General features: G+C 42.1%; 1 protein-coding gene across 13 annotated transcripts in view; it reads left to right on the top strand.

Annotated features, from left to right (window-relative positions):
* ENPP2 (ectonucleotide pyrophosphatase/phosphodiesterase 2) overlaps positions 1–15,956 on the top strand; it is a 379,835-nt gene that overhangs the window by 154,442 nt on the left and 209,437 nt on the right. For all 13 annotated transcript variants that reach the window (XM_030218400.1, XM_030218486.1, XM_030218477.1 and 10 more), the window contains exons 7-9: positions 1,537–1,616; positions 2,410–2,529; positions 9,037–9,092. In XM_030218400.1, coding sequence (XP_030074260.1) covers positions 1,537–1,616; positions 2,410–2,529; positions 9,037–9,092 — 256 coding nt within the window. The remainder of the gene's footprint in view (positions 1–1,536; positions 1,617–2,409; positions 2,530–9,036; positions 9,093–15,956) is intronic.

Here is a 15,956-nt window from a genome sequence, read left to right as displayed (position 1 = left end):
AGTGAGTTGAAACTTGAGGGGAGAGAGTGAGATGGCAGAAGAGTCATGGTAGGCTTCAAAGATTTCATGGTGAACATTCATTTGTATCTCATAATTCTCATTTTGAGAAGAGGGAAAAATACAGAAATCCATGTTCTTACCTCACCTCAATTGTCAGACACACAATGTTGTGGTATTTAGGGGAAAAAGTTGATAGTATTTTATCCTATTAAGTTTGCGAGGAAAAAGAGGAATAGCCTGCGTGTCTACAGTAGAGAATTAAGATGTTAGTGAAGTGATTGAGAAGAGCAGATTTATGAATTACTCCCATAACTGTATCAAGCATTTCTTCATTTAGAGCAGAAAATGGCTGTTATAGAATTGAATAGGGGTATACTGCATGAAAGTGCCCAGATAAACAGACTCTACTTTTTACATATGTACATAGGTGTTCCAGGGGTTTAGTTGTGATGTGTGCACATACCTATTAAAATATTTATTTATTGGGATTTATTAACTGCCTTTATGAAGAGTCACCCAATGCGGTGTACAGCAGGTACAGTTTAACATCAAACTTACAATTTTGTTAACAGCATAATAATAGTAAAATGACCACATATGAACATAAATACAATAACTGAGGTAAAGTTGAAGACAGCAAATTGAAACCTAATAGTAGGACTACCATGAAACACTATCAAAAATATATAAATTTAACAGCACTGAAATTCAAATACCAGAGATATAATGCAATCTTAGCATAATACTAATGATACACCTAATAAACATGCATTAGTACATTCAACTAACATAGACATGATACTAATACTTTTCTACAATACAGCTTGCCATATAGCCGAGGGACATGATTAGTGATAGTTCTGATAGTCTATTCCATACAGATACATGAGCACTACATTGCCTTTACAGGTGCCCTGTTTATAAAAATTACCTTCCATGTCACCTGAAATAGGCTCTGTGTCTAGATTTCATTAGCCAGAAGCATTAGAATCTCGGGGTGGGGGAAGGGGGTTACCTACCGATTTATAGGTTCGTGAGAAGTTTCAGTAGCTTATTTCTGTAATTTTGTTTTTCTTGAAACACAAAAGTTTGATTGACTAACACATTGAAGTGCCTGAAATGCTTGCAGGTTACACACGTGTTCTGATATCCCAGTTTCTGGAGGACAGTTCAAACCCTCTTCACACACAATCAGGGCTGTAACGAGGTATGCATGGCTGGTGCAGCCGCACAGGGTGCAAGGGATGCAGGGGGCACCACTATTGCACCTTGTTCGTTTCCTCCCCTGCTTGGCTGTGATGCAGTGGGCAGGGTGGGCGTGCTAGGGAGTGTTGCACAGGGTGCGTTTCTGGCTCAGGTCACTCCTGCACACAATCCAGTTATCAAGCTGATATGAGACTCCCATCAACCTGTTCATTTGAGAACTAGCTAGTTAGCTGCATGCATTTGCTATTATAGACCATTATGAATTCTTTGTGTATATTGTTATTGTGATCATTCTTAAGCCAAACTGCACTGCTGTTTTTGTTCTGTCAGGATCATGTGGTACACATTCTCCTTACATGAGACCAGTTTATCCAAGCAAAACCTTCCCCAATTTGTATACTCTCTCTACTGTGAGTATTTTAACCTTTATTTCTGTAAGCTTTGTAGTCTATCTGTTGTTTCATATGACACAGAATGAAAAGACCTTCCTATAAAAGCCTAGTGCTGGAGTGCCACTTAATTTTAATCTATTAGACTGCTTTAGCTTGTTTTTCTCTCTTGCATATCGGCACCTTTAGAGTACTATGTCAAGCTAACAGCAGATTGCTGAATCCTTGGTTAACTGATTCTTTGCTTTTTTTCCCTACTTGTATTTCTCACCTTCTATCATCTGTCTAGCTTTCTGGCTTCCCCTCTATACTATTCTCTCCCACCAATTTGACAGTTCATTGTTTTCTCACTGTGGCTTCTTGTCATCCAGAAGTAGAGTGAAGGGGGGTGGGGGATTGGGACAGAACTCAAAAGGACTGTGGATTGAAGAGGTAGAAGGAGGGGAGCATGGTTACTTGTCCTGAAAGCAAAAATGTAATACTTTTGGTTCAGGATTAATGGCTCAGCACAAGAAATTAGCCTTGACTCATAATAAAAAATGTGATCTCAATAAATGTAGCAGAATGGTGGATCCTTGAACAGAGAACAAAATACATACTAGGAAAATATTTGCATCTTTTATGTATGGTTTTGATTAATATAAATGCATCATTGAAGCGATTAAGTCAAGAAGGTGGTGCAGTGCTGAGAGCTAATATAATTGCGTGTCTTTCTAAAAACATCTTACTTGACAACCTCACTGTCCATTTTGTTACAAAATAATAAATTGTGTCCTTCTGAATATGTAACTGATCCGTTTCCCTCTGCACAAAGGGACTTTATCCAGAATCACATGGAATCATTGGCAATTTGATGCATGACCCTGTGTTTGATGCCAATTTCAGCCTTCGAGGAAAAGAAAAACTCCAGCACAGGTGGTGGGGAGGTCAACCAGTAAGTTGTTTTTGTTCTTTTTGTTTTGCGTTCTGCAACCTAATCAGAAAGAATAAGAGGGAAGTTCTATAACTCGGCGCTCCCTGTGGGCACCCCAATGCCACACAGGAAGCAACTATTCTATAATGGCATAGAATACTGGTGTATGGTGCAATGTGGAGTGGAGGAGTGGCCTAGTGGTTAGAGCATTGGTCTTGCAATCCAGAGGTGGCCAGTTCAAATCCCACTGCTGCTCCTTGTGATCTTGGGCAAGTCACTTAACCCTCCATTGCCTCAGGTACAAACTTAGATTGTGAGCCCTCCTGGGACAGAGAAATATCCAGAATACCTGAATGTAACTTACCTTGAGCTACTAACGAAAAAGGTGTGAGCAAAATCTAAATAAATAAATAAAATGTGCACCTGATTTGGAATTAAAAACAAGCTCCCTTGTTTACTAAAGCATGCTTGTGGCTGACGTGCACTATTGCCGACAACAGTGTCAACGTTGCCACGGGGCAGCTGCTAGCGCTGCTTAGTAAACGAGGGGAAGGGGTTTTTTTGAGTATCACTAGGGGTTGAGGTGACAACGTTTTGACTTGAGAAACCACTGGGAAGGGGCACCAGTAGATTTCTCTTCCCCCCCCCCCCCCCCCATTACCTACCAGGGGAAACTCCTTGGTAAGTGCTGGGTGGAGAGGGCAGAATAGGAGTGGGGGGTCTTATGGCAAGGGATCGGGAATGGGCGGTAATTTTTATTTAGCACTGGTACGGTCCTTTCAAAGATAGCATCCCCAAGATGGGGCCTGTTGTTTAGCATTGCTACAGTCAGGGGCTTGTGCTACTCCTGGCTGAGAAAATAAAAAAAAAAAAAATCAAGGATTCACTAAGTTGTGGGACTGAGGTAACTGCAGTTTAGTGAACACAGTGATAGAGTGTGCTATTTTATCACAAGATCATTCTATCTTACTGCATATTAGTAAATAGAGACCTTAGTTTCAATTTTAATTGTGAAAGAAAAATAAAAATCGTAATGGAGTGTCCTCTTGTTGGTGTTTTTGAAAAGTTAACTACTATTCCCTATTTAACCATTCCACCCCACGTGTGATTTTATAAACATCTGTCACATTCCCAGCTTTTCTGCAAGCTGAAGAGCTGTAATCTAGTGTTCTAGCCTCTTTATTATTTGTCACCCTTTACTGATACTTTCCTAGTTTTGCTGTATCGTTTGCACCAGGGGACTTACACAAAGGCATAATGCTATTCTCAGTTTGGTTCTCCATCCCTTTTTTGAATAATCCCTAACATTGTTTGCTTTTTTTTTTAAAACAGCTGTGACACACTATTTTACAAATTTTAACATATAGCCCACAATGACTCCAAGATTTTTTTTTTTTTTTTGGGGGGGGGGGGGTGTAATAATTCTGCTAACTCTGAACCCACTACTTTTACTACTACTACTAATTATTTCTATAGCTCTACTAGACGTACACAACACTGTACACATTATCTGCCGGATTCTGTATAGCACGCCTGGAGATCCATGCTGAAATCCAGGCATATTCTGTAATGTGCGTAATTTAATTGGCTTAAGCTAATCAGCATTTATAAACAGCAATTAACAAGCAATAATGAGCACTAATTGGCAGTAATTAGAATTTACGTACACAACTTGCTAAGCGTATTTTTAATGAACTGCGCCTAAATTCTAATGCGTGCTGTTCAAAAGGGGCGTGGCTATGGGCGTTCTGTGGATGTGCCCAAATTTATGCGTGCAGTTATAGATTATGGCCCAGTGCGTATAAATCTACTCGCAAGGATTTACGCCATGTTTTCATTGGTGTAAATGGAGGCGTGTACTTTTAGGCACTGGGATATCAACTAAGTGTGTTCTATATACCGTGCCTAAATCTAGGTGTTACTTATAGATTATGCTTAAGCAGTAATGTGTACCACGTGGATTTTTTTTAGGTGCCTTATATAGAATCTGGGTTCTTTGACGCTGCTTTTGAATCCTAACCACTGCTCACTTGCCTGTACCTTTATCCCCTCCTCTTTAATTCCCCTTGCCTCTTACTTGTTCTGTCTGTTACCTGTCTTATTTAGATTGTAAGCTGTTTGAGCAGGGACTGTCTTTGTGTATATGGTGTACAGCGCTGCATATGCCTTGTAGCGCCATAGAAGTGATAAGTAGTAGTAGTAGTAGTTTTAATGTTACTATGGGGCTCACAATCTAAGTTTTTGTAGGGGGGCAGTGGAGGGTTAAGTGACTTGCCCAAGGTCACAAGGAGCTGCAGTGGGAATTGAACCCAGGTAGCCAGGATCAAAGCCTGCTACACTAACCATTAGGCTACTGCTCTACCCTATTTCCACTGTGTCCATCACTTTGCACTTGTCCATATTACATTTTATGTGCCTTATTTTTTATTAGGATTTATTTACCACCTTTTTGAAAAAATTCACCCAAGGTGGTGTACAAGTTCAATCTGGGCATAGGCAATAAATATCAACAGAAATTATTCAGACAGTACATACGGTATGGTATTCTACTTACAATGTCAATATAAAGCAGAATAAAATATCTGTGAGTGAAGGTGGAGCATATAGACAGATAAAATAAAGTAACAGGAGTTAGATAGAGAATAATGGATAAGTCTGGTTCTGTGGATATGAGTAAGCTTCATGTCATCCGTGTAGATGCAGAACTGAGTGGAGGAGTGGCCTAGTGGTTAGGGTGGTGGACTTTGGTCCTGGGGAACTGAGGAACTGAGTTTGATTCCCGGCACAGGCAGCTCCTTGTGACTCTGGGAAGTCACTTAACCCTCCATTGCCTGCCGCGTTGAGCCTGCCATGAGTGGGAAAGCGCGGGGTACAAATGTAACAAAAAAAAATCACCAGAATCACCTCAGCTAGTGGAGATAGTAAACAAAATAGGACAGAGTATCAATCCTTATGGTACCCCACAGGTCAACATCCATGGTGGCAATGAAATTTTGCAAAACAATATGGACTGTTACCTATCTGATAGGATCTGAACCAGGCAAGTACTGTGCCACTGATACTTGTTTTTACCAGTCATGCTACATTGTGGTCCATAGTGTCAAAAGCTGCTGAGAAATCCAGCAGGATTAACACAGAGACAAATCCTCATCTTGGTTTCTGTGAAGACCTTTTCACATTATGACCCTGTCAACACCCCCCCTCCCCGGGCCCCCCGACTGCAGCTTGCTGCTCTAGTGCTCTCATCAAATCAAACTTCTAGCAGCACTGACTGCAGCAGCAGAAATAAATAAATAATAGATCCGTGCCGCCGAGGGGCCATTACCTGGCTTAAAGAGAACTTGATTGAGAAGGTTCTTCTTGTCTTCTGCTCTGCTGAGTCTCGACTGGTGGAGTGGTGGCCCGTGGATGGCAGGGGTGGAGGAGTCAGTGCACTAGCCAGTGCAGGAAAGGCCAGCGCAGGGGCGGAAGCTTAGGGCAGTGATGAGCAGGCAGTCAGCTGGGAGCCTCAGTGCCTGGGACTGAGGAGCGAGCTGGCCGGAGGACTCGGACTCGGAGATGCGAGATGCTTAGGTTAGGCTAGGCAGTTAGGCTACTCTCACTTCAAGGCCCGCCAAAACCGCAAGATGCACTGGCGCGCATGCGGGGTGCCACAGGGGGAGGAGGCGTCGTCATCGTGTGACTCGTGATGTCAGAGCGGAGCCGCTGGCCAGGCTAGAAGGAGCACCACGGAGGTGTAAGCGCTAAGCTGAAGTTTGTCCCCTTAGAAATTGATGGTGCCAAAAACGGGACCGAAGTATAGCATGCAGTTAAACATAGCATGTGCTTATCCGACGTGCAGTTAAATGGAGTGCAATGTGTATAGTTGTTAGCACCCAATTATTGACAGTTAAGAGATCATTAACCAATTTGTGCGCACATTTTGGCAGTGTTCTCAAATTTGGGCATCATATGTAGAATCTGGGGGAGCACTGCTTTAATGCACCTTGTTATAAATTAATCCCTTATTGTACAGCTTTTTTTTAAATACAAAGCAACAATTAATAATACTGAAATAACTTTCTAATCAAAATAATTAGGTTACATGTTTGTTCAAGACACCATTAAAAAAAAAGCATATTTCAGAATTTATGACTAAAAACACCAATATCTCATACAAAGTTGAGGCTCATCTTTTTAAATGATATTTAAAACATTGCTGGAATGTCATCAAATATAATTATGTTTCTGTACTAGTCCTCTGCAAAAGAGCAGATTAAAATATGCTCAGTAAGGTAACTTTTCCCCTCATTTTACGTCACTCCAATCTTTGTTTGTCTTGAATATGCCCGGGCTAGCATGGGTCAGTGCGTGGGTTAAGTTTGATACTTTGCCTCAGAGACAGAGTACTGCTTGATGGCCTCTGTTAGCCTTGATCTATATTTAAACAATGGGCAGACATGTCCAATGGAATTTCTTTGTGTCTATTGCTTCACAGGAAACTGAGTTTCCTTTTAAAAATAATGAAGTTGTGCCTTAGGCCTGATTCAGATTTAAATTAGTGAACGGTAGAAGCTCCCATAAACACTAAATTGAAGTATGTATTTGATTAGCATGGGGCTTATGTACATTCAGCATGCCCTCACAAGCTAATATGTCAGTTTAGCTTGGACAATTGCTATATTTGCAGTGTGGGGATCTAGTTTAGCCTGTTAGTTGAATTTGCTTGACTTTTAAACTAAAACTTAGTGGGCAGCTTTTAAAAGTATCTGCATGGCTGCAGGTACTTGTATGGACTTTATTATTATTTATTATTTATTGCATTTGTACCCCACATTATCCCACCTTTTTGCAGGCTCAATGTGGCTTACAGAGTGTTGTTATGATGCAGTCATTACATGATCTTAAATACATAAGCTGAAAGTAAATGAATTAGATGCAAGGTCATTACGTGATTTTAAAGTAGATGAGTTAGATGCAAGGTGCTAGAAAGGTGTTGTGAGAGGCGTTTTTGATGCACCTGAGTGATTTGAGGAATGATTTATTAAGAATGCCTTTCGTAGGCTTTGTTGAAGAGGTGTGTCTTCAAAGATTTGCGAAAGCTGGTTAGATTGTCCATGTTTTTCAGGGCCGTTTCAACAGAAATTTCAGAGAAATTTCCTTTGGTGACCATACTTTGAAAATTGCCTGGGAAAAAGTGGCAAAACATTTGCAACTACTTTTTCTGCTAGTACTTTTTTTTTTTCTCTTCCATTTAACAAGCACAGGGCTAGATAACAGACACGTATACACTGGATAACATATACTAATACATTAGCGCAAGTTAATCTGGTAGTAAATAGGCCCCATTGACAATAATGGGGCCTGTGTTAAATAATACATGTTAATACATCGATGCAAGTTAGCGTATCGGAACAATGTTCTTACTGTGACCCTTGATCTTGCCTCTCCTCATCCTTTTCATGGCTAAACATATCCATGTTGTTGTTTCCTGCATTCATTTTATCCACTGAAAGTTCGGATACATTTCTAGAAAACTATTTTACCAGGGTAAATAGCTTTTGAACATTGCTGCTGTGAATTTATAATCCTAGTTTAGATGCAAGGTTGGGTCAATAGAGTGGTGGATCTCAAGGTCTTGTTCGTCAAGAGAGCAGGTAGGAGTGTGTAGCTGTCATACTGAAATGAGACATCACTAAAACATGCTGCAATATCAATGCCATTTTAAAATTTACTGCTGAACCCTTCACGCAAGTGATCCGTTCCACGATTCAATACAAAGGTCTTTTTTAAGACCATTTATACACTATTTGCCAGTATTTCTTATCATCATTAGCTGTCTACCTTAGTATTTAGACTCCTGATGCAGGCCTTTTGGCCGAAACACAACGGTTGTGTCGAGTCAAATATACTAATTAATAAAATTTGGTTTTTGCTTTACTGTGATCCAGTCTCTGGGACTCCTGGTTTTGTGCCCACTTTTCTGTTTGTTTCCCATAGTAGCTACGCCACTGGGGCAATTGCACCATATTTTCTTTGGTGCAAATGGTGGTGCCTAAATTTACATGCGACCCCTGGGTGTAAGCGCTATGCTATAAACCACACCTAACTTCAAGCGCAGTTGTTAGAATAGCACTTTTTTCGGTGCCATACATAGAATCTAGCCCTTATTGTTTAGAACAGTGGCTCCCAAATCTGTCCTGGAGGACCCCTAGACAGTTACGTTTTCAGGATATCTACAATTACTACGTGTCAGAGAAATTTCCATACAATAGAGGCAGTGCATGCAAATGTATCTTATGAATATCCGTTGTGGATAACCTGAAAATTTGACTGACTGGGGGTCCCACAGGGCAGGTCTGGGAACCATTGGTTTAGGATTAATAATCTTCTTTCTGTGAAACCTTTAATATGATCATTTGTTCAAATGATTGCGACTTTCCAATTATGGTGACCAGTATGATATTTTTGTGCCTTTGTAATATGGTTTTCTTGGAGCCTGAAGCAATGAATTTATTTTAAGCCTATTACTTTTTTTCCTTTCATTAGATTTGGATTACTGCTGCCAAACAAGGGGTGAAGGCAGGCACATTCTTCTGGCCAGTGTAAGTCATCCTCATTTGACTTCATCCGGCATGCATCGGTACAAACTGTAAATGTTGACAAAGCAATATTTTGATTACTATTTTAAAAGAAACTTTGAGATGGGACATAGATATGTTTTCTGGATATTTTATGAGAACCATTCTGCCCAAACTGAGATTGTGATTTAAAATCTTTGATATAAGCTTAAGTATTTTTGAGGGAGGGGGAAGAGTAGTTGCTATGCAATAGAATATTAGGAAAAGGTTTTATCACAGAGTTGAACGTTTAACTGCTGAAAATGTTAGGACTAGTCTTTGGTCACTTCTGGAAAAAAAACATAGACAATTTTACTATGTAATTCGAATTCAAACGTACTGTTTTCTTTCTTAATGTTTGATAGAGTCTAATTATCTTTGATGATTCTCTTTATTTATTGTTTCCTTTCATATGATTTTCTTCTTTATTGTTTGTTGTACTGTTTTTCTTATACCCTAAAAATTTCAATAAAATATCAGGAAAAAAAGAGTTTTTAAAATTTGATTTCACACTTGTTTTTCTTGATTTTATTTTGTTGTTCTTGTTGTATTATTGTCTTTGGTGTAACTGCTCTCCCTTATATATGCTAGACAAACATTACATGCTCCACACTGATCTACAGTTGATGTATGTCAAAAGTTTATTAATATAATAATATTTATGATATATAGAATGGCATATGTCTGTATTGAATGACCTACACATTAGTACACGTATGCCTTGATGTAGCATATTCATGTAACACAATGAAGTCAGGTTTATTAGTGTGTTATCAGGAAAAGGGAGGTGAGATAAGGCAAATAACCGAATGGAGTACTTCACTTGTTTCACTACTGTGTGTCTAGAAAAGAGCCCAGCAGATCTGGTGATTGAGTGCCACAAGACAGTTGGGATTTCATAATAACCATACTAAATATATATGAGATGCATTTATATGCATTGCCTCTATTGTATGCAAAAATTTCTTCTATTTTAAAAACTTGTACTATTGTCATTTGTCTGGATTGCTTTTTGAGGAACAAGACACTGGGATGTGGGATGTTGAGGGGGCAACTGCCCCTAATCTGACCAGTAGAGTGCTGCACAAAACAAGTACCGTTAAATAACCTTGATGCCCCCTTCTGAATCTGAAACAGGGAATGTACTTGTATGTTTTAACGTGGCCCTAGTGCTGTTCAAATCATGTGAAGATCATACCCCATGCCATTTGCACATATTTGCCACCACCCTTTCAGACTGTGGCTTGCCAATTCCTGCAGATGCAGGAGGCACTCCCACAGTTGGTGTCATTGTTTGCTCCAGGCCCAGTGGCACAAGGGAGACTCTTGCAAGATGGGATGCAGCAAAACTTCTGTCTTAAGGAATGGTGAGAGCTCACTCCTTCGTTATAATCTGCTTCAGCGGGACACCTTAAAATAACCTCTCTTCAGTACTGGAAAGCTAATAGAAATGCTGTTGAAGTAAAGGATAGTGAACTTTGTGATAAGTGTAGGTCATGCCCTGACATGACCTTGCCACCCAAGGGAGCTCTCCCAGGAGAGGGCCTGTGTAATGACCTGAAAGTGGCTGCTAGAGGGCACTCAGAGGCTGAAGGGATATATTTAGCCAGGAAGAGGCCACTAGAAGGTGCTCTAATATCAAAGAGCCTTGAGTTATCCTGTAGAGGCCACTAGAGGGAGCTCTGCTTTACTGATAATGGTTCAAATTCCAGAAGGCTGGAGGGGAGTGGATTGACCCTGGTAGAATTAAGGGGAGGAGGACCCATGATAAAATGAAGAAGGACATTTTCCTTTTAAGAGGTGGACCTAGATGAGAAGGTTCTAGGTCCTTCTGGAAGGAAGGGGTAATGTTTTGGAAAGGGTTTCAAACCCACTATAAAAACAGTCCATAGAGAGGAAACCGTCAGAAAGGAGGGGGACCTCAGAGAAGAAGAAAGGATGCTAAGTGGCCGGTGAGCCGAGATCGGAGAGATGGATGATATGGGTTGAGAATTCTGGGGACAGGACCCTAAAGAAGAGGCTAAGACAGTTAGACTGAAGGAGGTAGTTACCTTGAAGTTGTGATGATGAATATTGTGACTGTGGTGGGGATCCCAGCGTGAGGCAACACTGGGTCCTTCAAACTATGACTTGGACTAACAGCCAGGGGTGGAGGACAGAATTGTAAAGTTATGGAGAATGCTAAAGTCCTGTCCAGGGGCAGTGGCATTCCTAGGGGGGCTGACACCTGGGGCAGATCGCCGATGTGCCCCGCCCCCCTGTGCAGCGTGACCCCCCCGGCGAAAGGACACCTCCCCACCCTGGCAAAAGAACCCCCCCCCGGGTGCACGCCGCTGGGGGGGGGGGGGTGCCGCGCGCCGGTCAGCTTCATTCGTTTCCATGCTCCCTCTGCCCCGGAACAGGTTACTTCCTGTTCCGGGGCAGAGGGAGCATGGAAACGAACGAAGCTGACCGGTGCGTGGCACCCCCCCCAGCGGTGTGCACCCAGGGCGGACTGCCCCCACCGCCCCCCCTTGGTACGCCACTATCCAGGGGGTGGAGGCTGTTTTAACTGAGAGGCTCAGAAGATTACTGTTTGAACTGTCTGGTGAAGAAGTCCTCCCCCCACCACAGAGTGGTTAGAAAAGGCTAGAGGAAACTAATTTGAATAATGATAGTCTGAAAGCAACCTAACTTGCATAGTATCTTCAGCCTGATAACCAGTATTTTGAATTGCATGAAAGGAGCCAGAGGACTAAGGAGAAGTACCAGAACTGTATAATCTTTGAAAGACCTTCCCGGAAGTGTTGAGAGTGAAGAACCAGGGGTGTACAAAAGTCACCCTAAAGTTAAAGAGGCGCCCTAACCTTGACACTGATCATATTAGCTGCTATAGAGAGAAGTTGTCTCTGAGCAATTTTTTTTTTTTTAGAGGCAAAACTTTGGTTGGCACTGGAGAAGAGTCGGTGGGGCGAGCCAGTGGCCATAGAGGTACCATCAAAACTTCCTAGGATCCAGTGGGTTACAGGATCTGAGACAATATAGTTTTACCAAAGGAAAATTGTGCTAAACAAATCTAATATCTTGGACTGGGTGACCAGAGAACTAATTAGAAGAAGTATGCTAGGTGTACTCTGTTTGGATTTCGGCAAGCTTTTGATACAGTTCCTCACAAGAGGCTCATGAATATGTTGGGCATGCTGACATTAGGACCCAAAGTGGTGAACTGCATTGGAAATTGGTTGACTGACAGATGACAGAGGGTGGTGATAAATGGAATCCACTCGAAGGAAAGGGAAGGTGAGTAGTGAAGCGCCTCAAAGCGGTACTGACACCAATTCTATTTAATATATTTGTGAGCGACATTGCCAAAGGATTAGAAGGAAAAGTTTACCATTTTACAATATAGTGGACACTCTTGAGGGAGCAGAAAACATGAAAAGTGATCTACACAAATTAGAAAAATGGTCTAAGGTGTGTCAATTAAAATTCAATGCAAAGAAATGAAGAGTAATGTACTTGGGGTGTAGAAATCCAAATGAGATGTATGAGATAGGGGTCAAGAGGCTGATAATGCCTTGGAGTGATAGTGTCATGTTGTTTTGTCATCTTGAGATCCTCAGACAAGTCAGTGGCCATAGTTGGAAGGATGCCAGGCTACAGAGACATAATTAGCAGAAGAAAAGTGGTGTAAATGCTCCTGAAGCCTCACTTGGGATTATTGTGTTCAGTTTTGAAGGCCATATCTCACTAAGGACATAAAGACTTGAAGTGGTTCAGAAGAAGGTGACAAAAATGGCATGGGATTTGCACCAAAATAAGTATGAGAAGAGACTTAATTAACTATGCATACGCTAGAGGAAAGGAGAGATATGGGAGATATAATACATGTGCTTAAATATTTGAAAGGTATTTATGTACAAATGTGTTTTTCCATAGATGGGCATATGAATTGAGGTTGCGGTGTGTGTGTGTGTGTGTGTGTGTGTGGGGGGGGGGGGGTCAACTTTAGAGTAATATAAAAAAAAAATACTTTTTCATGGAGTAGGTGGTGGAAACAACAACAACAACAAAACAGTGATGGGTGGGATAAACAGAAAGGACTATGCATAAGAAGGGGATGGAAGCAGATGAAAGCCTGGCTCTTCTCCAAAGCCTTTAATACATAGGGTGATTGGCTGTACACTCATTCTGCACCTGGACTAGCTTGCTATACACACTGTAACCAGTGGTGTAGCTACAGGGGATCACATGGGCCTGGGCCCCCCTCAAATTGGCTCTGGAGCCCCTGGTTTGACTAGTGGGGGTCCCCAAACCCTGACAGCTGAAGTATTTGTCCACCACTGGTCTCCGGCTCTCCGCCTCATTGCCTGCACTTCTCTTCCCCTCACGTTGTATGCATTCTCGTTTTAGTAAAACGTGACACAGTGCATGCTCAATTTCATAAAAACGAGTGTGTACATGATGTGAGGGGAAGAGCAGGACAGGCAATATGTTGGAGACTAGCGCTTGACAAATACTTCAGCTGGCGGGGGTAGGGGACCCCCGCCAGCCAAGGTATGTGAGGCGGCAGTGAGGCAGGCCAAAATGTGCCCCCCACTTTGGGCTCTGGATCCTCTCCATGTTGAGGTCTGGCTATACCACTGACTGTAACTTACATCAGTTCCTTATCTCTTGCTTAACCATACAACGAACTTGCCTTCAGTTTAGCTAACCACGAATCTCTATCTCTTGCTTAGCTGTACAATGAACTTACCTTGAGTTTACCTAACCACCAAATTATCCCAACTGACTCTGTACCATGCATCTTGTTCCTATCTGCTCTTGGTCCCTCAGCTATATGGTAAGCCATATTGTAGAAAATCTCTAGCATCAGGCAAAGAAATGAAGGCAGGTAGACCATATGGCCTATCCAGTCTGTCTAACCATACCATCTACTATCCCTTCATCTCCCTTAGAAGATCCTATGTATTTGCACCAAGCTTTCATGAATTCAAATAGTCTTTGTCTACACCACCTCCACTGGGAGGCAGTTCCATGCATTCATCACCCTTTCCGTGAAGTATTTCCTTAAGTTATTCCTGAGTCTGTTCACATTCACCTTCATCCTATTCCCCCTCATTCCTGAGCTTCCTTTCAATTAAAAGAGACTTGCCTCTTGTGCATTTATGCCATAGAGGTATTTAAATGCCATGCCCATATCATATCTTCCCCCTCCTGCCTTTCTTCCAAAGTATACATATTAAGATCTTTGTCTAACTGCATACGCTTTATGACGAAGACCAATGACTATTTTAGTTGTGAGTGGAGGAGTAGCCTAATGGTTAGTGCAGCCACTTGTGACTCTGTGCAAGTCACTTACTCTCCAGTGCCCTAGGTACAAAAACGTGGGTTGTGAGCGCACTAGGGACAGAGAAATACCTGCATATATAAATGTAAACTACTTTGGTTGTACCACAGAAAGGCAGTATATCAAATCTATAACGCTTTACCCTTTAGCTGTCCTCTGGCCAAGACCTCAAATCCTACCCCTGCAAGCCAACCCCAGCAAGCCAGTCAGCTTCCCAGCTTCCTTCTGTTTTCCCACAAGAGTCCGATTTTGCTCTTGCAGCCCAGAGAGCAGAGTGCTTCATCATTCGTGTACTGTCGGGCTCCGAGGTACACTGCTTTCTGGTTCTCAAGTCTTTGAGCCCAGCATGAGAGTTCTAGCACCATGTGGCTCAGACTTGCACAGAGTTATACAGTGCAGGGAAGAATAAGTCCCTGCTCTGGTGATTGTTTGTGGCAGTAGCCACAAGAAAAGCCTCTTTTTTTTTTTTTCTTAGAGGGTGGAGGTAGGTGGCCTCTCAGGCACCAATGCATAACTGCTTTTCATAACTAGCTTGTAAATATCTTCATAGGAATTTGCATATGATGTCCAAGAGTCAGTATGCTAGTGTTACCAGTGGGAGGTGTCTTGTATAGAGAAGACTACTATATAGTCAAGGAGCCCCAAAATGTTCCCTGTTTTCTGTAGCTCTCTTCCAGGCAAAGGGGGGGGGGGGGGGAGTGCTGAGGCTCAAGGATGGAGCTCCCAGGTCTTCAAGGAAAGGAGTAAACTGGGATCAAGGAGCATTGAGGAGAGAACTTGAAGAGGTGATCCTTGTGAGATAACGGCACTAAAACTTCTTGTTTGCAGTAAAGATGGCATTGTCTGTTTTCAAGAGAGACATTTTCAAGCTGAAGCAGAAGAAGGCTGTTAGGCATGGAAAATTAGTTCAGGAGTCTGTCCTCTAGAAATACTCTGGGTGCTTGTGAATGAGTAACAGAATTTTTAAAGCGTGAGAGCATGGCAGAGAGTGATAGGTAATTGTGCTGAGCAGTCTACAGGGAGCAGGTGCTGCAGAGACACTATAGCACGGACCTACCTGACATCATCGAGGTCCTGGCAGGAAGATCTTTAAAGTGCTGCAGTGATTGTGGGCCGAAGAAGTATGACCAAAGAGACACGCTCCTCTGGAGCCCTTCCGCAGCCCAACAGAGTTTGACAGAACCTGGAACGCTTACCGCATAGGTATATTGGGACCTTCGTAAGTACCATTTTATTTTTAAATTTAAGATAGGGAGAAAACATAAAGCTGAAGAGGGTTCTTTACCATTACCAGCTAAAACTCTTGTAGGTCCAGTGGATAAACATGTTAATATACAGACTGCTGTGAAAGATCCAATGGCAACTTCTTCCAGGCCTTTTTTTTTTTTTGCTCTGGAGCTTCATTTAGCCTGGGGGGAGGGGGTCCTCTTTCCTCACATTTACCAGTGACTTTCCTACTTCCGCTGAAGGAGGGTCTCCTACATCAGTGTCCTTAACCCTTGAAGCTGTTGATTCTGGAG

Source organism: Microcaecilia unicolor, chromosome 1 (assembly GCF_901765095.1).
Source record: "Microcaecilia unicolor chromosome 1, aMicUni1.1, whole genome shotgun sequence".
NCBI classification, from domain to species: Eukaryota; Metazoa; Chordata; class Amphibia; order Gymnophiona; family Siphonopidae; genus Microcaecilia; species Microcaecilia unicolor.
This window is presented reverse-complemented; position numbering and strand designations above follow the sequence as displayed.